Consider the following 23,074-nt stretch of genomic DNA (forward strand, 5'->3'; position numbering starts at 1 on the left):
TGAAACCAATGAGTGTTAATGTAGTTCAAAACAAAACCATTAAAAAAAAAGTCAAGTCCTTAAGGCAGCAGCCGGAGAAAGCTGCAAGTGTTTTAGCTCATGGTGAGGAGTACCTTTATGCTTCCAGCCCAGGGGCTGCTGTGTGGCCTGTAGAAACCCAAGCAGGCTCAGCCAAGAACAACAGCTGCAGCTCACAATAGGTACCAAAGGAATCCAGAGGTGAGAGCTTAAGAGCGGGTCAGCGTGTGCTGTCCATCAGGCTGTTCAGTGTTGTCTGCAATGCTTCCAGTTTCTTGGCCAGCCATATGGGGGGTGGGCCCTTCTGCAGCAGTAGCCTCACAGCCTCCAGTGCCCCTGCAGCGCTGCCAATTGCAGACTCGTATTGCCTCTCACTGAGTGAGTAGCAAGTTCTTTTGGGGGAGGACTGTAGGGTGAAACACAAGAAGACTTCTGTGACATCACATTGCCTATAGAAAAACCTTAACAAAAGTAAGAGGACCCCCCCCCCTCACACACACACACACACACAAAGCCCCAGAGAGCTTAATGGGATGGCATTTGCTCTTCAGGTTCTCGTTTCTTACACGGTTGTCTAAAAGCCGGGTTTTCTGCCAGGAGCTTGCCGCCCAGACTACACTGGCAAAGAAAGAAGAGGGTGTGCCTTAACCTCTGGTAACATTTTAAAAAGTTGTTCTTCCCCTAGCGATCTGCATGTGTCAATGGTGTAGCTGCTTAAGGTGCTCCACAGTAAGACCCGTAAGTGCTGTAGAGACACCTGGATGATATCCACAGAAATTCAACACTACAGCAAAGTCAAGATGTCTCAGAAGGCACCTTAAAGAAGAAGAGCAGGTTTTTTACACCCTGCTTTTCAATACCCGAAGAAGTCCCAAATCGGCTTACAAACACATTTCCCTTCTTCTCCCCAGAACAGACGCCGTGTGAGGAGGTGAGGCTGAGAGAGCTCTAAGAGAACTATGACTAGCCCAAGGTCACACTGCTAGCTGCACATGGAGGAATGGGAAATCAAATCTGGTTTTCCAGATTAGATAAGAATCCATTGCTCTTTAACCATTATGGCACACTGTCTCTCTGCCTCAAAATTCCTTCCATAGCAGTTCCTAAAACAAAATGGCTATTCAGGAGAATATTCTGGACGTTCTTCTGCCCCATTACTAGGATCCCAAACTTTTAGAGCGGCCAGAGTGACTGTGAGTCCAGAACAAGCTGTGGAGTAGAACCACTTTCTGGCTTCCTTTCACAGGGCAGTTAGTCTAATGAGACTGCTTATCCAGCCCAAAATGCCTCCTTTGTTGCCACAAGTGGGCAGGACCACTTTTTTCAAATGTCTCTAGGTAAGAACATTGCTGACATTTGGCACATTCACATCTGATGAGGCTCCATTGCACAACGTACCTCTAATACCTCAGTTTTTTGTCTCTTGGCTCTCGCCTCTACCAAGAGGCGATGGAAAAGCCCGTTTTCCTCTTTCATTCGTTCTGCTCTGGCTTCTGTGGTCTCCTCTGCACGACAGCCCTGGGAGAAAAGGCCACAAGAGGAGTAACTAAGGAGAGGCAGCCGCATTATCCATCAGAGAACAGGTCACCCAATTGCAGCCTGATTTAAACATAGCTGCAGCCACATCTTTTAATGCAGCTTGAAGAGGCTTACAATTAGAGAAACATGAACAGGTACAATAAATAAAGATGACTGTGACGCCATTACAGAATGAAATTCAGCGAATAGCCAAAAACTACACTGCGGCCCATTGTGTACATGCTGGGTAATGCACTTTCAGTGCACTTTAGAAGGAAATTTTCCTGTTTTGACACAAGAAAACCCAGCTGCAATAGCACATTGCATTAGCCAATGTGTGCAGAATGAGCTCAAGTCACAAGTAAACAAGACCAGCCCGAGATATCTAGCCTAGATTTTATGCCAATAAATATAATAATAATCAAACCACCTTGGTTTTCTAACTCCCATCCAGTCACAGCTTTTTAATTTCTATATAAAATACCTTTGACAGGAAGCAAACAACTTTGCTTTTAGTTTCTTCAGAACTGAGGCACTGGGGAATTGTGTCTTCGTGGCTTGTTTCCTTAAGGAAGAAATGGGAATGGTCACATACACTCAAGCCTCCAAACTGTTTGCTAGGGCCCATTCTGCACACATAGGATGATGCACTTTGGCAGCTGGATTTTCCTGTGCGGAAAAGGAAAATCTACTTCTAAAGCGCATTGAAATTGCATTATCCTATGTGTGCGGAATAGGCCCAAGTTACTCTGACAGCAAGAATCAAGGACCACTATGGCATTTCCCCCAAACAACTGGAAGCACTTTGTACTAGAACTGTGAACAAAACTGTGGAGCTTATCTTTCAAAGTCTGGTGGTGAAGTCCAGGTCCCCACATTTTCTCTCCCTGTTTATCTTCTTACTGCTTGCCAACCAATGCATATATTTTAATTTGATTTTAAAAATCCATACTATCTTTTTACCAAACCATATACCTCAAATATTTGATTAAAGCAGCCCTAAGTTATGATTTTGTGATTCTGATTTTAAAACTTTGGATTATTGTGTTTTTTCGGTAAATCTTTCATAGATTTTATAAGCCACCGTGACCCTCATGAGGAAGAAAGGCGGCTAATAAATCTTTTGGACAATAACTGGCTGATAAAAGTAAAAAGTCTCTGCTGAAATACTGCAATGAAATACAACAGAATTGTTGAACAGAAATGGCAAGTTTTGGCGTATACATTCATTTCTCCTCAGCAGCCTGTATTCTAATGGAAGATATGCATGCTCACATAGACCGTTTATGCACTGGGAACTTCACTGCCCCAGCTCTCATGCAGGAGTACAAATCGGGGGCAGATGAAGTGCATCAGGCCAAATGCTCCCCCGTGTGGGTGCAGGAAGAGGTGGGGCAACCTGCCACAACTAAAACTCCAGCCTGCAGCCCGGCATAAAACCTCCAGTGCATAAACAGTCATAGGCATACTTGTAGTAGTGCTGATGTGACATTTATTTATTTTTTATTTGTTAGATTTATTCCCCGCCGCTCGCAAAAAGGTAAAACCTCACACAAAAAGTTAAAACCATCCACACATCCCATTACAAAAATAGAATCCAGAGGCAAAAAATGAGCCCCAACCTCCTCACCCTATTTTCCAGCAACGCCCACCTGGTGCCTCAGGGGAGGGTCCAGGGGGTGCCATCAATCCAGTAGCTGTCTGACCTGGAGGGTCCCCTCAGATCTTCCACTATGGAGAACGGTCCCTTAGGGATCAGCAAGTTTCTAGCTGAATAACGCCTCTGTTAAGCCCTACTGATGTCAATGGGTGTGTGTAAAATATGGGCTTAAAAGAGCTTAGTTTGGGGGTGACTGTGCCCATTTGCCCTTCCCCCAGCGAAAGTGCTCTTACCTCTGCAAACTGAATGAATGCTTCTAGGGCATGCTGATGAATCAGCCAGCTACTGCTGGCAAGCAAAGAAGCAAACAAACAGGACAGCTTGGACAGAACCTGTACCTAACAAGCAAAAAACAGTTATTGTTTGTATCTCCATGTAGTCCCTGGAGCACCCTTCTTGAAATATTATTTTGGTGCCAACAGGAAATCCACAGCCAACCTTGCCGGCAAAGAAACCATATTCCCCACCCTCCAAATTTAAGCCACAAACAAAATGCTGGCCCAGCCATCAGCCTGCTGTCATGTACACTATCCTAATACAATACAAAATGCTACAGAAAGTGTTGGTTTGAAATTGATGCCGCCAGGAATCAGTGACTTCTAGGTTGCTATAAACTCAAAAGCAAGAACTCCACTATGCCTAGAGTCAAATTAAGAGCGACAAACTCTGGAGGCCTAAGGGCCTTACTCTGTCTATACCTTCCTTCATGGCTTTCTGAATTTTCAGACTCTCTTTACATGGACCTTCCTTAACTATTTGACGGCTCCTGTTGATAAATTAATTTTCAAGATTCTGGTACCGTTGTTTCATTGTCTCCACCCATCAAGGGCACAAGCAGAAAGATAGTCCAGGGACAGAGAGAATACCGGTCTACCATATTTACCTGATAATCTGGAGAAATAAATAATTTCCCCATTGAAGAGAGGAAATCTAAGATTGCAAGCAGAACATGGTCGGGGGGATTCAGTTGAAGGAGAGAGTTCTGCAATGTCAATACCTATGCGAAAAGATAAGTTTAGGAACTATCAAAATTAAAGGAGTATTACAGAAAGGAATACATAATATCTAAAGTGGCACATTCAAGTCCAACCAGTAAGAAATAGTGCAAGGAGTGTGCCATCCCACCACTGTCAACAAGCCAAGTCCCGGGTTTTGGGGTTGGGTTTTTTTTGAAACTCAGAGTGTTTCAGAAACTCAAACCCTTTATGACCTAGTGCAGCCTGTTAATTGTAAAGACACACAAAGAAAGAATCACAGAATCATAGAGTTGGAAGGGCCCACACAAGCCATCTAGTCCAACCCCCTGCTCAACACAGGATCAGCCCAAAGCATTCTAAGCATCCAAGAAAAGTGTGTATCCAACCTTTGCTTGAAGACTGCCAGTAAGGGGGAGCTCACCATCTCCTTAGGCAGCCTACTCCGCTGCTGAACTACTCTGACTGTGAAATTTTTTTTCTTGATATCTAGCCTATATCATTGTACTTGTAGTTTAAACCCATTACCGCGTGTCCTCTCCTCTGCAGCCAACAAAAACAGCATCCTGCCCTCCTCCAAGTGACAATCTTTCAAATACTTAAAGAGGGCTATCATGTCCCCTCTCAACCTCCTTTTCTCCAGGCTGAACATTCCCAAGTCCCTCAACCTATCTTCATAGGGCTTGATCCCTTGGCCCCAGATCATCTTTGTTGCTCTCCCCTGTACCCTTTCAATTTTATCTACGTCCTTCTTGAAATGAGGCTTCCAGAACTGCACACAGTACTCCAGGTGTGGTCTGACCAGTGCCGCATACAATGGGACTATGACATCTTGTGATTTTGATGTGATACAGCCCAAAATGGCATTTGCCTTTTTTACCGCTACATCACACTGCCTGCTCAAGTTTAGTTTACAATCCAGAAGGCAGCATCCATTCTAGAACCAGCTGCTGATGCAAATGCTTCATAGAAAGGCTACCCCAATCAGTTTCTCCTACTGTTCAGACATAAGTACACAACTGGAAACTTGACACTCTGCAAAGGGTTGGGTACACATTGCCATTTCTTTGCTCACAGGAACTCCAAATGCTGCTCCCCAGAGGTTTACTTACCACTAACCTTCCCTCCCATCCCAAGGATGAATCTTCCTTAGCATGAAAAAAGACCTGTGTTGCATTTCTGCAAGTGTATGACATTCAAGATAGCTTCTGAATTCATAAACATAAACAAGACGGCATTAAGAGAGCCAGCTTGGTGAAATGGTTAAGAGCGTCAGCCTCTAATCTGGAGAACCAGGCTTGATTCCCCACTATTCCTTCACATGAAGCCAGCTGGGTGACCTTGGGCCAGTCATCATTCTCCCAGAGCTCTCTCAGACTCACCTCCCTCACAGGGTGTCTGTTGTGGGGAGAAGGTGAATCTTGTGGGGTGATTTTAAGCCACTTTGAGACTACTTTGAATAATAAATAGTGGGGCACAAAAAAACAGCTCCTCTCTATAACAGGGACAACCAACACAGGAGCTCCTGCCCAGCTACCCCACAAACAGGGTCAATAATCACACAGAAGATTCTCTATCTAGTAGACATCTAGTATTTGAAAGAGTAGCGGGAAGACCTCCTGCTATCCACACCCCAGAGTGCTTAGGGATTTCTAAGGTTAACAACCGCAATCTGAATTGTATCTGGAAGCAAACCAGGAGTCAGGTTAGCGCTCTAAATCAGGCTTGCTAGCCTGCTTCAGACCCTGATTAATGGGGATCAGTCACATGTAACACCAAACCACATTAAAGTCATGAAGAGACAGAATTGTATTGGGGGGGGGGGATTCAGGCTATAGTAGTATACCCACACCCAGCCTGATATGCATGCATGCAAAATAAAATATGCCTGATGTCCCTTGCATTTGTGGAGGAAGCAAATCTCTGAAATACTTTCCTTCCCAAGCTGAAATTCCTCTTTCTTCCAGCTACCACCTATTTATGGGTGAGTGCAGCAAATCTGCTACTTGTCACCTGGCCCTATGAATGCCAGAAAGCACAATTTTTTCACTCTGCATTTTGAGGACCAGAATTCTAGTGAACGCCAGGCGCCAGAAAGCAAGACTGCAGGTGGAGCAGTACGGGTGAATGCATCTTTCATTGTTAACAACAATCCATGTTGCCAAATAACTCACCACGTGTTGTCTCTAACCTTGCTCACCCACACTGGTTCTTACCTGAATTAGCATTGGAGACTCTACCATTCGGATGCAGTGCTCCAAAAGACGAAACATTGAGCAAAAGGCCTGCTGCAGACAGGGTTGACTGAAGACCTTCACAGGACAAGAAAAATATGCTGTAGTTATAAGAATTAAAATCAAACCATTAGGCAAGCATGCTCCTATGCAGACTGTGTAAACTAGTAACTAGTTACATGCATGCACCTTGCAGCCTCATTTGGAGCCTCCCCCCATGTAAGGACAAACATGAAAGGAACAGAACCCAGGCATGGATGGTAGGGAAAGAGAAGCAGCAAAGACAGCAACCTCCTCCCCATACCATGGCAGCCCCTGGCCACAAGCATAGGAACAGGACTGCGGAGAAGACAGATGTGCTTTCAGCCTCTGACTCCTCAGAGAAAGGAGTTATAGCCTCCCAAGCATTTCAATTTCTAAACTAGTTGAAGACTCCTTGGACTGCAGAACAAGTATTTCATAACACTGATGACAAGCAGATTCGCACTTGCAAAAAGTAGATCAGAACAACTCAATGGACTTCACTGATTACAAATTAGACATCACCATGCTATTTAAAGCCCATTAAATGTATAGTTCTCCCACAGATGGTTCAAGTCTCAATGGTAGCACTGGTTTAGGTCACAGCAGAGTGCCACCTCTTAGCTCAGATCCAGTTACGGATTATTTGCCAAGGGGACACTTCGTTGCCTGTAATTTCCCTAGATGGATTAGAAAGCAGAGCCCCTCGCTAGACGTACAACAAAACACACACACCCTCAAGAGCCAGTAGTACCTGAAACGCATAAATATATTATAGCGAGAAAGATACTGTAATGAGGTACAACATGTTCCTGCTATTGTTATGAACACAAAGTCTGTTCTCTCTTACATACACAGCTGGAGTCCTCTCACTACAGCAAGGAAAAAGCATTGAGCTTTTCCGATCTGCACCATATTCCTCAGGGGTAAAGGGAAATAAGATGATGCAACAGAGTGGGGAAAGCAGAAACAAAACATTTTCTAACCTGTGTAATATTTGCGACAGCCAAAAGCTGACCAGCAGCTCTGACAAGTGCCATCTGTTGTCCCACCTCCACAGTCTCTCCAGCCGTTTGGCACACTGATAACATGGCAGAGAGAGCAGCGTTCTTACGAAGAAGAGAGAAGGAAAGAACACGTCACGAGCTGAACACTACAGCAAAAAAGCTCTCGACATGTGAATGGAGCCCAGAGGAACAGTTTTAGATACATAGCTCCACGATAGCGACACTTAAGAAAACCACCCAAATACAAAGATTATACATTACACTTTTAAAGGAAATAATTTATACAAATCAGTTGAATTTTGTATCAGAGACTGTGGGTGCTTCCTCCAGATTGGTAAGCATCTATTGTATTTGGGTTTTTCTCAGCAAACAACACGGAAAAATTTATCTTCCTTTTAAAGGAAAGGTTTCTATTTCCATCATTTTGTCTTCTGCGTCCTTCCCTCAGAAACATAATGGAAAATTTCATTCATTCATTCATTCATTCATTCATTCATTCATTCATTCATTCATTCATTCATTCATTCATTCATTCATTCATTCATTCATTCATTCATTCATTCATTCATTCTCTTAGCCGCCACTCCCAAACCTGCCAGCTCCCAGCTGCTTACAACAGTAAATAAAAACAATAAAATACAATAAAACCACCCCAACCCCCCCCCCCATAGCAGTCCCCACCACTCCAGGCCCATCATTCCACCCCCTGGGCCACTGTGTTGGGGGTTGGATTGTGTTAAAACACCAACCTGTGTTAAGTGAAAGTAACTGCACAATGCCTGTGGGAATTTCTTCATAACATTTAACAGGCAGAGATTCACCCAGCTCCAAGAAGAGACTCCTCAACATTCACAAGCAGGAGTCTGTCCAGTCAAGCTTTGCCTTACCCCCTGTGGAAGCTCCTCCAGTGGCCTTTTGCTGCTCAGCCACTCTTTGCATTGTGCAAGTCCAGCTGCAAAAACCTCATGAGCAACCTGCTTCCTAAGTGGAGCCATCAGGGCCTTAAGAGAAAGATGCTGCCACAAGACCAGATTCTCCACTTCTTTGGGAGGAAATCTTTGGATAAACTCCACCTGAATGGGGGACAGGATTAGAGAGAACACACCTGAAACCCGAATAGCAACTGCATTCAGATGTCTGCAGATAACAGGCTTGAACACAACTTGTTCTCATGTTCAGGTGGCCCTGCCCCCAGCATTCAGTGCACAATTGCAGGTTTCCAGATAAGGAAGCCTCAAATCAAGCTCTTATTAGTTGTCATGACTGAATGCAGGCCCTTGGGGTACTACAGTCTGTCCCTCCCTCTCCCCCGCCCTGCACAGTAGGCTTAAATTACATGTAAACATCCAGTATACACTTATGCACACCTTTAGGAACACCTTGGGGAAGGTTTTTTGTGCAGTACTGCTGGCTAAACTAAGCATTACAGCCAATCTGATGCATTTTCTATTCCATTTTATACAAGGTTAGTAGAAATAACACCTAGGAATCCACGGCATGAACCAAATTCTATAAGAACTGACTAGCCTCCCCTCACCCACCACGGTGAGTTTTAATCTTTGGAAGAAGAGGCAGCTTTTAAGTTCTTCTAAATTGATTCAAATTTTAATTTAAATATTTTTTTCATTAAAATGTTTAAATATATGTTTTAATTTATTTGTGCTTTGTATTTCTGATGTGAAAGTAGGGAGGTAGGGAGGTAGGTAGGTACGTTGGTCGATCAATCGATAAAAGAACCAACTCTTCTTCTTCTTTTAAATTATATTTTTTTAAGGTTTTGTTGTTTGATGCCTTGGAGGTCCCATTATCAGACAGAAAGACAAAAGATACACACACACACACACACACATATGCTACACATTTTCCATTCCCTATTAACGAGCCCAAACCAGCCTGCAATAATACACAATTTAACTGTCACCAATTAAAATTACAGGTTGGAACGGAGCAGGAGAGGCCCGGGCAATGCTCACCTGGTGATGGGGAGTCATCAGGAAGAGCAGGCGTCTCAGCAAGATGCCCAGCAGAGAGACCCGGTAATGTTCGGCAGGACAAGCTCTTATCTAGAGCAGGGAAAGAAACAACAATAAGCTCCCGCTGGTCAAATACTCTAGTCACATTAATTTTTTAAAAAAAGAAAAAAAAACGGATAAACCTTTTTAAGAACCAAATGCTGCAAACAATGAGTTTCATTTCAAGCAACATCCAAGACAACAATTTCCCTCTTAGAATCAAAATCACAGAGCTGGAAGAGACCATAAAGGGCCATCCAATTTAGCTCCCAACCTTCTTGGGGACTTAAAAATCACACAGTCCTGACAGGTGATCATCTAATCTCCTCCTGAGTACTACCAACGAAGGAGACTCCACTCCTATCTGAGGCAGTGTATTCCAACTGTGAACAATCCTCACCCTCAGAAAATGCCTTCTAATATTTGTGGGACCTCCTTTCCCATAATTTGAATGCATTGCTCCTAGTCCTTGTCTCTAAAGCCACAGTAAACAAATTGGCCCCCTCTTCCACATGGCTACCTTTTATGTAATTATACAGCTATCACACTTCACCCCTTGTTCCCCTCTTCTCCGAGCTACACACACCCAGCTCTCAGCTTTTCTTCAAAAGGCATGGATTCCAACCTCTCAACCATCCTAGTCTTCCTCTCAACATGTTCCAGCTTGCCAATATCTTTCTTGAACGATGGTGCCCAGAACTGGACACAATATTCAAATTAGGTCTAGCCATTGAGGAATAGAGTGGTATTATAACTTCCCTTACTTTAAATTCTATGCTCCTAGCAATGCAGGCTGGATTAGCTTTCTAACTTGCCATATTGCACTTAATTTACTACTGGGGCCAAATCTTCTACCCCAGTGGTCCCCAACCTTTATTAGGCTGGGGACCGGCAGGGCATCGGGCCGCGCCCGCGGGGACCGCGCCCGCGCGGGCCACGCCCACACTTCTGCCCGCGCCCGCACATGTGCCGCGCCCGGCCGCGCCCGCGAGCCACGCCCGCGGATCGGGCCGCGCGGGCGCAGCCCGGCCCTGATTCCCTCTTCCCGCTCTCCCGCAGTAAGTAGCTTCCCGGGCCGCAAGCTTGCGGCCTGGGAAGTTTTTTACTGCGGGGGGGGGCGGGGAGAGGGAGCTGCGGCCCGGCGCCATGGCCTTCGCGGCCCGGCGCCGGGCCACGGCCCGCAGGTTGGGGACCACTGTTCTACCCCACATGCATTTCTATTCCAAACAGCATAAATTGCAAACTGTGCCACAGGTAGAGATGAAGTGAGAAGTCCTTTTTTAAAGCTGCCTGCATGAGGCAAGTGATACTTCAGTGATCTCGCCTAGCTGGCTTAAACAAATGAGCCAAGCCCTAAATCACACATGGATAAAATGGAGGAGAATGACGTGTGCTACTTTGGGTCTCCAGTGGAGAGAAAGGCGGGACTAATGAAGTAAGTAGAAAACAAGTCAACACAGTATCAAATATGAAGTGAAATCCTGCAGCAGAGTATCTTGTAAAGAATTCAACATGAGCAACTGTAGGCCTGTTTACTTTTCCTGTATCCGTGTTTCATTCCTGCCTTTAATTAACCATATCATTTGGAATACATTTTGAATCAGAGTGAGATTGCTTGCAAATTTACCACTCATAGAACTGTTGCAAGCACTTGAAGAAACTGAAGGGGAAGAGGACTAGTCTTCTTATTTTGTATTACCAACTTGACTAAGTTCTTTCAGAGGTGTCAAGCAAAAACTGGGTAAGGAGAGAGAGAGAGAGAGAGAGAGAGAGAGAGAGAACACTCTGCTTACCAAACTGGCCATTGTAACTGCATGATGAGCACATAGATCTGCTGTTCCGTACCTGGAAAACAAGATGGACAGAAAAATTAGCAAGCTGGCTGGCTGATTTTCCCGTGTTTTACTAGCTTGTGTTGACTTTAAACTAGAGCAGTTGAGGCTCATTCAGACAGCTTTGAAAAGTCAATCTTTCCCAGTCTAACTTAATGACACTTTATCAGAAGAAAATCAAAACATTATATGTGCTGCCTTATCTTCTTAGAGGAAGGGTCGGATACACAGAGAGAGGGAATAGGACTTAGGGGTTACAGTTCTGGATGAGGACCAGGTGACCCAGGTTAAAACCCCAACTCGGCCATTAAACTCATTAGATGATCTTGAGCCGGTCCCACTCTGTGAGCATGACTGACCTCACAGGGTCGCTATGAGGATAAAATGGAAGATGGGAAAACTGCGTAAGCCACCTTGATCTCTTTAAAGCAGGGGTGGCCAAACTGTGGCTTTCTAGCTGTCCACAGACTGCAATTACTACGAGCCCCTGCTAACACCATGCAGGCAGGGCTTCATGGTAATTGTAGTCCATGGACATTTGGAGAGCCATCTTTGCTTTAGAGGAAGGATGGAATAAGAATGCAACAATAATAAGGGGAATGAGAAAACGTTAGGCCTCTGCTACATGCCTGAACGGGCACTTATCTTACCGGGCAATGAAACACCAAACATCCATAGCTAGCAGACCGATGATCATGTTAGAACTGAGTATGGTCTCCAGAAGTGACCGTTCCTGGGCAAGAAAAACAAATGCAAACAGACAAGCAAAACGTCATTTTGGAAGAACTTATATAGCTGCTCTTTATTGTCTTCCCACCAGCGAAGGCAAGCCTTCCGACCAGAACCCATTGAAATGTGCCAAACAATCACTTCTGAATACTAGTGCAAGAATCCCAGCCACACACAACATTTTAACGCCAAAGGAACTGTGTGCTGTGAAGCCTGTTGTTTCAGAAAAACTTTGGCTTGAGTATAAACTAGATTCCCATTTGGGAAAGGCAGAAGAGCAGAGATGCTATAAAAGGCCAGCCTTGGTTCTGCCATTCTATTGAAATTTTTCCTCCTGCTATTAGCATATAACTAGACCAATTCAGATTTCTTTTTTGTAAGATTGGAGAGCCTTGAAGATAGCACACCCTGGAAGATAGTCTCAACCTAAACTATATAATAAAATCCAGATTCCAGGAGCACCTTTAAGACCTTTGTTGGTCTTAAAGGTGCTACTGGACTCTGATTTTATTGTGCTACTTCAGACCAACACGGCTACTCATTTGAATCTAAACTATATAGTTTGTCTCATTCCACTCGAAGCCCTTGGCAAGCTGTAAGAAAAAGGCAAAACATATCAGTATTGGTACTGGCTTGCAATACTGCTCCTTACCAGTAGAGGGAAATGTGACACAGAGAGGGATGTGACAAAGGCACATAAGTGGATACAGACATAACGGTACAAAGTAACAGAACTCTCTGCTTGACCAGCTGCCATCACTCCGGGCAAAAAGACAGGAAGGGAAAGCTCTCCAGAGCACTGCTGTAGGCTGAGGAAGAGGGCAGTAAACAAGGGAACCCTGCAGAGAAATGGAGAACAGTAGAATGACAGTAGAATGACTCCCACACAGTTCCAAATCCGTGATCAAGTCTCATAGTACATCACTAGAATAAATTGAAGGACAACATTTGAGTCCAGCGGAATCTTCAAGACCAACAAAGTTTTATTCTTAAAGGTGACACTGGACCAGGGGTAGTCAAACTGCAGCCCTCCAGATGTCCATGGACTACAATTCCCATGAGCCCCTGCCAGCGAATGCTGGCAGGGGCTCATGGGAATTGTGGTCCATGGACATCTGGAGGGCCGCAATTTGACTACTCTCTGCACTGGTCTCAACCTTTACTCTTCTGCTTCAGACCATCATGGCTACGCACCTGAATCTAGAATAAACTGAGTCAGTGCAACACTTTGTAGAGCTTCGTGGACCATGCCTCATGCAATTAACTAGTAAGCTTCCACAAAACAAAACACCAAACACACTTGAATTGGCATAAACATTGTCAAGCAATAAAAATGCATTAGAGATTAGCCAGAAGTTAACGAGAATCTTTTCAAAATAAACAAAATTTAACTGCTTCAACGATTAAGTGGATGACAAGGTTCGGCTTTGGTAATAATTTTACTGGGCAAATAAATATACAAATGATGTAAGGGTGCTAATAATGTGTTGTATTTATTAATTTTAATTTTCTAGTAAAATATCCATTAAAAACATCGACAACACTGGCGGAGCTTTAGCTACATGCAGACGGAATCTGACTGCCCTTCATTTGCTCCCCTAAACGCAAGCATCACCCCCTTCTCACTGCAGGTCGATCCGCCCATTTTATAGCGTGCCTCCAGAGCATGCCAAACCACAAGAGCCTCCGCTTGCCCATATAAATTCTCAGCAGCAACAAGCAGTTACCTGAGAGCATCTTCTGGGAAATGACTTCCCGTGTTCCAAAGTGCCTGCACCTCTTGCGGCTGGGATGGCAGCATGTCCATTACAGAAAGCAGGAGACGGCACTGTGCAAAGTGCAGCTCAGGAGAGAGAGCTGGAGGTGATATTTCAAAGAGGTGTTATAAGTACGCTTTTGTTTGTGCAGAAGCCCCTCTTGGCCTGAGTGAACAAATGTAAAGCCCTGAGTATGTAAACAGTTACAATTGGGGGTCTGCATTTGGATACACCCAAAGCAAAATTATTTCTGAAACTCCTTGTTCTTGTTTGGCTCAGCAATACCCCAAAATGGCCCCCAAACTTCATAAGTAATTATTATGTCTCAATATTTCAGGAGCGTTTCAGGTTTGGGAGAAGCAGCAGGAGAGGTGGTCAAGTGAGGGAGGTGGGAGAAGGCAGGAATGTTGTCAGGGCCTTTCAAGCTTTAAAAGGATATTGCAGCAGACTTGGTCTTCCTGGAAACCACAACCCCATTTATAATTACAGAGGGCATTTAGGCCCTACAGCACATTTAAGTGGAGCCCATTTAAATATATTTGTAAGCAGAAATTCTAGGTTCTACTTTGAAGATATTTGCCGCAATGTATTTATCAGAATATTTCATTTGTAGGTAAAGGTAAAGGTATCCCCTGTGCAAGCACCAGGTCATGTCTGACCCTTGGGGTGATGCCCTCCAGCGTTTTCATGGCAGACTCAATACGGGGTGGTTTGCCATTCCCTTCCCCAGTCATTACCGTTTTACCCCCCATCAAGCTGGGTCCTCATTTTACCGACCTCAGAAGGATGGAAGGATGAGTCAACCTTGAGCCGTCTGCTGGAATTGAACTCCCTGCCTCATGGGCAGAGCTTCAGACTGCATGTCTGCTGCCTTACCACTCTGCGCCACAAGAGGCTCTATGGCGTTATTAAGGAGCATCAATTAACCTGGAATATTAATTCTCTTCTCCTCCACAGCAATTGATTGAAAATTTGAGAGAAAAAAAGCCCAGAAAGCTCTGAATATTAAGCGCCCTCCCCCCAAATCTTAGAATGCTGCTGCTACAAATCCTCAGTGAAAATGAGGATTTGTAGCTGGCAGTCTTCAAGCAAAGGTTGGATACACACTTTTCTTGGATGCTTTAGGATGCTTTGGGCTGATCCTGCGTTGAGCAGGAGGTTGGACTAGATGGCCTGTATGGCCCCTTCCAACTCTATGATTCTATGATTCTATGAATGGAGAGGGCATAACAGCAGGCACCACTCGCCTGTTTTAAGGGGATGCAATAATAAAGATCTTCAAGCCTACCTAAGTCTTTAATTAATACAGCTTCCACAAAAGGCCTCAAGGGGAGTAGGCTGGGGAGGAGAGGCTCTAGGGCCCCTAGGAATCCTTTTGCTATTTCATCCCGATGTGCTTCAGAAATCACTGCTGCATGAAGACTTGGAGGAAATTTGCTGACAGGGAAAAAAAACACAGAATGATTCATCACAGCTCTGTTGACTACTGCTAAGCACTATCTATCTACCTAGTTACCTACCTACCTATTTATTTATTGGACTTATTGCCCGCCACTCCCAGGACAGCTTGTGTTGGGTAACAAAATTCAGATAAAACCCCAAGAAACCCCCCATTAAAATCCAGCAAATCAAACCCACAAGATAAGCAGAGAATAATAACCATCCCCCCACCCCAGTCCAGCAGCCTGACACCTGCCATGGGGAGAGGGCTGGCATAAGTCTATTGAGCTGGTCCAGCCTGAGGAGGGGCCTCTGATCTCACATTGCTCTGGCCTCAGCCAAAGACCCGGCTGAAGAGCTCTGTCTTGAAAGCCCTGTGGAACTGTACCAGCTCTGTCAGGGCCCTCAGTTCACCAGGGAGCTCATTCCACCAGGTCAGGGCCAGGACCAAAATGGCCCTGGCCCAGGTCAAGGCCAGGCAAACGTCCCTGGGGCTGGGGATCTAATCAAGGCAAATACAAACCAGAGCACTACTTTGCTTTGTTTTACATCAGCTAACGTTTCTTGGTGACTATGAGTGAGTTCTACATGCAGCCTATGGATACTCAAACAGACATTTTTGTTGTAGCCCCCAGCAAGTGTTAGTATCTAAGGAAATAAAAACAGGTTTGATTTTGTATTTTTAATGGCTTGCTAATAGCTCTTTTTTTTCAGGTGGGACCACAAAATTGCCAATTTGACATGTAGGGGAATATTCAGTTCTGGGTCAAGTGAAGAAAGTGGAAGCATATTAAGATGATTTCATTCACTAAGTAAAAATGAGAACTTGAAGGTCGTGGTGGAAAGTGCCGTCAAGTCACATCAAACTTATGGCAACTCACTGGGAACTTCACTGCCCCAGCTCCCATGCAGGAGCAAAAATTGGGGGTGAATGAGGAACACAGGGCCAAATGCTCCCCTGTGTGGGTGCAGGAAGAGGTGGGGCAACCTGCCACAACTAAAACTCCAGCCTGCAGCCTGGCATGAAACCTCCAGTGCATAAACGGACTATGTGGCTTTCAAGGCAAGAGCCATTCAGAGATGGTTTGTCATTGCCTGCCTCTGTGCAGTGATTCTGGACCTCCTTCCTTGTCGGTCTCCCATTTAAATACTTCCCAGAGCCAACCCTGCTTAGCTTCCAAGATCAAGCTAGGCTGAGCCATCCAGGCCATGGAATTAGTTGGCATAAGAAGAGTTGGTTCTTATATGCTGCTTTTCTCTACCAGAAGGAGTCTCAAAGTGGCTTACAGTTGCCTTCCCTTTCCTCTCCCCACAGCAGACACCCTGTGAGGGAGGTGAGGCTGAGAGAGCTCTGATATTACTGAAGAGTTGGTTCTTATATGCCGCTTTTCTCTACCAGAAGGAGTCTCAAAGCAGCTTACAGTCGCCTCCCCTTTCCTCTCCCTACAACAGACACCCTGTGAGGTGGGTGAGGCTGAGAAAGCCCTGATATTACTGAAAAGAGTTGGTTCTTATATGCCGCTTTTCTCTACCCGAAGGAGGCTCATAATGTCTTGCAGTCGCCTCCCCTTTCCTCTCCCCAAAGCAGACACCCTATGAGGGAGGTGAGGCTGAGAGAGTCCTGAGATTACTGCTCAGTCAGAACAACTTGATCAGTGTTGTGGCGAGTCCAAGGTCACCCAGCTGGCTGCATTTGCTACCTATGGTTTGCAAATCACCCTCTTATATCCACATGAGCCAGAAAGACGCTTTCAACATTCATTTCAAGTGTGGGCACATTATAGTTGATAACGTAATAATTCTGCAATGAATTGTGTTCATTAACAGTTACATTTTGCTTACCTGTATATTTGAAGATATGTCTGGTGTAACTGAGAGCATGAATCCACCAAGAAAGGAGTGAATTCCTGTAAAGTTAACAATGTCAGATGCTGTTTTGCTTTTAAACTTACTAATATAAAAAATGGGGGGGGGGGGGTGGGGAGGCAAGGAAAGACAATGAAGAAAAGACTATTTTGATGGCTAAAACCAAATGAATCCTGATGGTTCCCCAATGAATTGTCACAGAGCACTTAATTGTACAAAACTAATAAAATATAGACAAACAATATCATTATTGTTCTATCCAGATTCTTCAGTGTTCTCACAATGCGTATTTTACATGTTACGTGAAATATTTTAGCACAGTGTAATTACAAGGTATGCAAATAAAAGTAATCCTTTTCACTAAACCCAGCTGGACCCAACTCTCACCTTGGTGTAGTGCACCAGGGAAACAGCAAAGAACCTACACAATTTGATTGTCCTCTGGAACACCTTATAATCAACGTTCTCCTGTTCAAAAGGGAACAGAAATCAAAGGTTAGCCAAAACTTTAATCAATATCATAAATGTTCAGAATCACAGAATCATAGAGTTGGAAGGGGCCATACAGGCCATCTAGTCCAACCCCCTGCTCAACGCAGGATCAGCCCAAAGTATCCTAAAGCAGAAAATTTTCTACAGACAAGGTCCCCGAAGCCGTGAGAGATCAATCGATGTAATTATCGATGGCAGCATGTCACCTCCTCCCTTCCCTGGGACACACCACCATGTTCTGGTGTTATAAAGATGTGCAACACTACCAAAAGGCAGATACTTAACTGTTTGCATCCTGCCACTCTGCTCAGCTAAGAGCAGCGTGTCCCACTGGTACAAAATGCATCCCTCCAACACAAAGAGGATCCACTGACAGGTTTTATGCCAATAAAAGGTTACTGACTAACAGGAGGGCCCTTCTTGCGCCAGCAGAACCTGCTACCCTCAGTTAAGCAAAGTAGCAGAATACAACCTAGCACATAAACATTACAAGATGATGCTAATCTTCGTTGTGGCCTTGCCCTTAGTATTTTGAAGCAGCACAACTCCCTGCAAATTCAGTTTCAGCATTTTAAGAAGCCAGCTTCTTCCCAGGCCCCAAAAGCCTCCAAGTACTGATCAATTCACCTGCGTCCCAGACTGTTTCATCTGTTCTGCCAGCAGCAAACAAGACTGGAAAGAAAACAGGATGCTCTCACAAAGGCCACTGAGGATAGCAGCATGTTTCAAGCTGTTCTTTATCAACGACTTGTGTTTCGTGCTTTGCCTGGAAAGGAAAGACATTTTCTCAACACGTCACAAGAACCACCACATTCTTACGCAAATGTTCACCAAGATCTTTCAGGAAAAAAAATCAAAACGGTACCCTCTTTCATACCATTCCACAATTCTTCTTTTACAATTTGCAGAAGTGGTTATGTAAGCAGCTGGAAGAAGCTTAAAAACATCCAAGACAATTTAGTAATATGCATGGTGATCACATAAAGCAGGAGCTGGATACTTGAGAACTAGACAGCAGACAAGTCCAAATAAAACAATACATTGATTCAGACTCTCAGGAATTAATATTGTAGCAATAAGGCATCTAATGGAAAATGCAAATGTACAACAAAAGGCAAATTATGGGTTGTATTTGTTTAGTGCAAGTCTCCGAATGGTTTTCGACTAAGTCCTGTTCAATGTGTTTCAACTGGCAATCCATGACTTATTATAGCCAGGGAACCTTTCTAATAGGTCACATAACATACCTCCTCCCTCAAAGCAGGCTGAAAACAGATGTGAAACAGGTGGACTCACACCTCAGGTCAAGAAGGGAATGATAGGGAGAGGGTTGGGTGCTGGAGAATGCCCCATGGTGGAGCAATAGAGACATGGAGGAAGAAATATGAGAGAAAGAGAAGAATGATTACATATGAGTGACCCTGAAAACCAACAAGTAAGCAAAGGTCTTGCAGCCTATAAGTTTGGTCCAGGGATGACCCATATCCATCTTAACTAACCTACACTCTCCTGCTTTAATTATGTGTTGAATTGGGAGCTGGATGCAGGCATTAAGTTATTAGATCTCTCCTGCTGAGGAGGGCCATGTGTACTGTTCAAGCTAAATTTGTTACAGTGCACTTACACAGGAAGGAAGCTCATATTCATGGGGCAAACTCCCATGAATTTCTGCTCATAAAACCACCAGAGGATGGGGGTCACCTGTGACTTAATCACCACTACTGGGAATTCTAGCAGATTCCAACAGGTATTGGTGAAGAGAAAGTAAAAACCAACGAAACTGTGCATCACAGCTACTGCCTTTAAAAATGTGAAAGATTGTATAGTTCGTATAGTATATTGGACTGAAAATAACATCAACTGAATGAAAGCAAGTCCTAAACACTGGGGTTAGCAACCCAAATCGCAGCCGAAAATTAAGTATTAGCAATAGAACTACACTGCCTCGAGTTTAAGAACTTCAACAGAACTTAACAATGGATCAGGCTGCCTGTTCATAACAGGCTAGATGTAGAATCTGCTTTGTTCTTATAAGATATCATTAAGATCATGAAAACATACCTGATTAAGAACTTCCATGTGTTTGCATGAAGGGCATGATCTATGATGGAAATAGCAGAACAGATCTCCAACACAGTGTGAATCACTGCAGAACAAATAAATATAACACTAACTGTAAAATTAATCTTTGTCAACAAACGTAGCCAAAAAGCACGCAGAGCATCCAATCAGCTAAGGACTATTTTCGATGAATTCAAAATAGGAGATAATTAATGCCTGTACTTTCAATCCGCCCAGAGCCTTATGGAAGGGTGGTATAGAAATCTAAATAATAAATAATAAAATAATGTTCACCTAGTCCCCAGACATAGGGTTTTGAATCTGAAAAGATAAGGAGTGGGGACGCATTCATCCAGAAATAATAATAATAATAATAATTATTATTATTATTATTATTATTATTGTTATTGTTATTATTATTTCAATTTATTTCCCGCCGCTCCCAAATGGCTCGTGGCGGGTTACAGTGTCTTAAAACCCCATAAAACTCCCATTAAAAGACTTTAAAATGTCACAGCATGGCAGCACAATAATAAGATCCCCTTCCTACCCCCCTCCCTAAAAAAAAGGGGGGGGGTGGAGAAGGAGGCCAACGATGTTCAAGAAGAAGCCCGGGGGAGAGCAGTCGATGTACCACAGCAAATCATGGAATAATAATTGTAAAAAACCTCTCGACTGGTGTGTGACATCAGCATTCATAGAAGGGAAAAGTGCTTGCTTGATTTTAGCACCTTGGTGCCTACCAGTGAAGAACGGACTGTCTTAAGATGCACATTTCGTACACCTACCTGAAACCATAATTGCTGTACCGTCTTCAGCAACGCAGGAGTCCACAGATATCATATCAAGTAGCTCCATAAGCTGCTTTTGCAAAGAGTAAGTTTCCTTAAACAAAGACTGAAGTAAATCAGCAAACAAATGGAGGTGGTCACTATATAGGGATTCACTGTCCTGTAGCAAAAGAAACGGAAGCACACACACATTATGCACGGCTACAGTGGACACAGTCTTAAGAATGACAGAATATCTAAAGGAGTAATAATACCTTTTATCAGAATCAATATCCACAAACGTAATTAGGTTCAACTACGCTACATACAATAACAGAATCCTGGTTGCCTCAAGGGCTGCTGGGAAAAGAACAACACAATCCCTCCTATACTCAAATTTTAGAGTGTTACAAATTGTCAACCATAAAGCTTTCCCATTATGCCCTGGAAGAATGTCTTCTCTCCCTCCCACTTTTTATTTTCATTTTTAATAATTATATACTCTCTACAAACAGTTCTGGGAATTCAAAATTGAGCACAGTACTAGTATTTCAATCATGTTTTTAAATAACCTGTAGCCTGTTAATCTATTCTAAACTTTAAGTGTCCATGGAATAATTAAGTTCACCAACCTTGCAGTATATAAATGTGTTCTTGATCACATGAAGAACAGAAGAGGGAAGACTGTGGATATGTTCTAGAGCAACAGTCTCCTGCATGGTGCAGATATGTTGCACGCATCCTCTTAATACTTCCATCAACTGCACTACACTCTGCAAGGGGGGAAAACATAGTAGAAGCATCAGTGAAAACTGTTTTCAGGCAAATGGCTCAGCCCCTGGCAGTGCATGCTTCCTAAAAACCCTGGCTGCCATAGGTCCAAACCCTATAGCAGAAGAAAGCCAGGGTGATTTTTATATCGCTGCATTTCCTGATGCAATTCAATTTAAGTTAGCAGTAGGCTGTGGAGGAGTGACCATAGGATTTCATGATCAAATTGGGGTCCACTCTAACAAACACCATGGCCCATCTGATCACATTCCTGGTCTAGGGGACTTCCCATAACCAGTTTGAAAGTGGATGGCAACTTTATTTTGAAAAACAACAACTACAGACACAACACTTTCCCCAACAAGTAGTCACAAAATCTAAAGACATTCAGGGAATTTTCCTCCGAGAAATGCCATGGGCGTGCACTTCTGCAATTCAGGGAACTTTTGAAAACCATACACTTTAGTAAAAAAAAAACTAAAACCTTTGAGACCTCTCACCCAAGAAGGGTTCCTCAGCAACATAGTAGGCCATGCATGAAAGTGGTGGTGGGGCTGTCGCTTAAGGGACATCTAGAAGAAACCACTTCCAGAATGATTGCTCCAGTAAAGAAACTGTCACTTGTCCAATGGAGGGCAATTTCTGCCAATTCTCCCTTCTTGTTGCATATCCCAAGGTATACTCAAGGTTCCCTAACCTACTGGGGATGCAAAATGCAAAATTGCATATATACAGTGTCTATTGGGAATTCATAACCCGCTTGTAAGAGAAAATTAAGATAAGGTTGCCTTAGCTCTTTTGAGACCTCTAAGTCAAGATAACATTGGTTGAAGGCTGTGTTTGAAAAGCCCAAGTCAAAAATCAATTGAAAAGTTACTGATCACATTTGAGGCGGGGGCGGGGGGGGATTCCAGTTCCTTATAGACAGATTACACCAGGGGTAGTCAAATTGCAGCCCTCCAGATGTCCATGGACTACAGTTCCCATGAGCCCCTGCCAGCATTCGCTGGTTTGACTACCCCTGGATTACACAAAGAAAATACCTTCTACTCTTATAACAAAGTCCAGATAACTTTGGATACTTACATCTGATTTCTGGAGCTGTGGACAGGCAAGACAGATATTTCTACAAACCTGAAAATGGCCCTAGATCTAAAAATAAAACACTGGGCAGCTAAAATACCCCAAAACTAGTTGTTAAGCCCACTTTAAAAGCTGGCAGGATGGAGGCCTCTTGTGGTGCAGAGTGGTAAGGCAGCCGTCTGAAAGCTTTGCCCATGAGGCTGGGAGTTCAATCCCAGCAGCCGGCTCAAGGTTGACTCAGCCTTCCATCCTTCCGAGGTCGGTAAAATGAGTACCCAGCTTGCTGGGGGGTAAAGGGTAATGACTGGGGAAGGCACTGGCAAACCACCCCGTATTGAGTCTGCCATGAAAACGATGGAGGGCGTCACCCCAAGGGTCAGGCATGACTCGGTGCTTGCACAGGGGATACTTTTACCTTTACAGGATGGAGGCAGCCCCCCCCCCCCCTGAACAACTCTTGCAGCAGGAAGCCGGAAGCTGGTGGCAGACTTTCTCCCATCCTGGCCACTGTTGAAGCAAAGGCAGGGAGGTGGCAGGAGAATGCTCCCCACCCCGGGAGGTCTCTCGATGCTGGCAGGGATCCAGCGGGAGCCTCCTGCATCCAGGAACCTCTCAGAGTGGAAGGGAGAGTGAGCTGACGGAAGGCCAGCCACATGGCATGAGCTAGCAATGCGCAAAATACTTGTGCTGGGTTTGGGAAGGAGAGACGCCCCAGCATGGTATAATGCCACAGAGTCCACCCTCTGAAGCAGCCATTTTCTCCAGGGGTATAATATAAACAAGAGACATCATTTAAAGATTTTGTTCCCCTAATTCAAACAGAAATGGA

The 23,074-nt window shown here is 44.2% G+C and overlaps 1 protein-coding gene across 1 annotated transcript in view; it reads right to left on the reverse strand.

The window, feature by feature from the left end:
• Nucleotides 1-23,074, reverse strand: part of FIRRM (FIGNL1 interacting regulator of recombination and mitosis) — a 27,003-nt gene continuing 3,929 nt past the window's right edge. Inside the window, exons 5-24 of the mRNA XM_077332258.1 lie at nt 21,024-21,164; nt 20,410-20,572; nt 19,622-19,706; nt 18,188-18,326; nt 17,456-17,536; nt 17,045-17,109; nt 15,051-15,199; nt 13,733-13,862; nt 12,658-12,844; nt 11,927-12,009; nt 11,238-11,289; nt 9,406-9,495; nt 8,320-8,505; nt 7,412-7,534; nt 6,387-6,482; nt 4,080-4,193; nt 3,430-3,534; nt 2,021-2,101; nt 1,417-1,536; nt 1-424 (exon numbers count right to left, since the gene is read on the reverse strand). Coding sequence (XP_077188373.1) covers nt 239-424; nt 1,417-1,536; nt 2,021-2,101; nt 3,430-3,534; nt 4,080-4,193; nt 6,387-6,482; nt 7,412-7,534; nt 8,320-8,505; nt 9,406-9,495; nt 11,238-11,289; nt 11,927-12,009; nt 12,658-12,844; nt 13,733-13,862; nt 15,051-15,199; nt 17,045-17,109; nt 17,456-17,536; nt 18,188-18,326; nt 19,622-19,706; nt 20,410-20,572; nt 21,024-21,164 — 2,376 coding nt within the window. The 3' untranslated portion in view covers nt 1-238. The remainder of the gene's footprint in view (nt 425-1,416; nt 1,537-2,020; nt 2,102-3,429; nt 3,535-4,079; nt 4,194-6,386; nt 6,483-7,411; nt 7,535-8,319; nt 8,506-9,405; nt 9,496-11,237; nt 11,290-11,926; nt 12,010-12,657; nt 12,845-13,732; nt 13,863-15,050; nt 15,200-17,044; nt 17,110-17,455; nt 17,537-18,187; nt 18,327-19,621; nt 19,707-20,409; nt 20,573-21,023; nt 21,165-23,074) is intronic.

The sequence above is a fragment of the Paroedura picta genome, chromosome 4 (assembly GCF_049243985.1).
Source record: "Paroedura picta isolate Pp20150507F chromosome 4, Ppicta_v3.0, whole genome shotgun sequence".
In the NCBI taxonomy this organism is placed as follows: Eukaryota; Metazoa; Chordata; class Lepidosauria; order Squamata; family Gekkonidae; genus Paroedura; species Paroedura picta.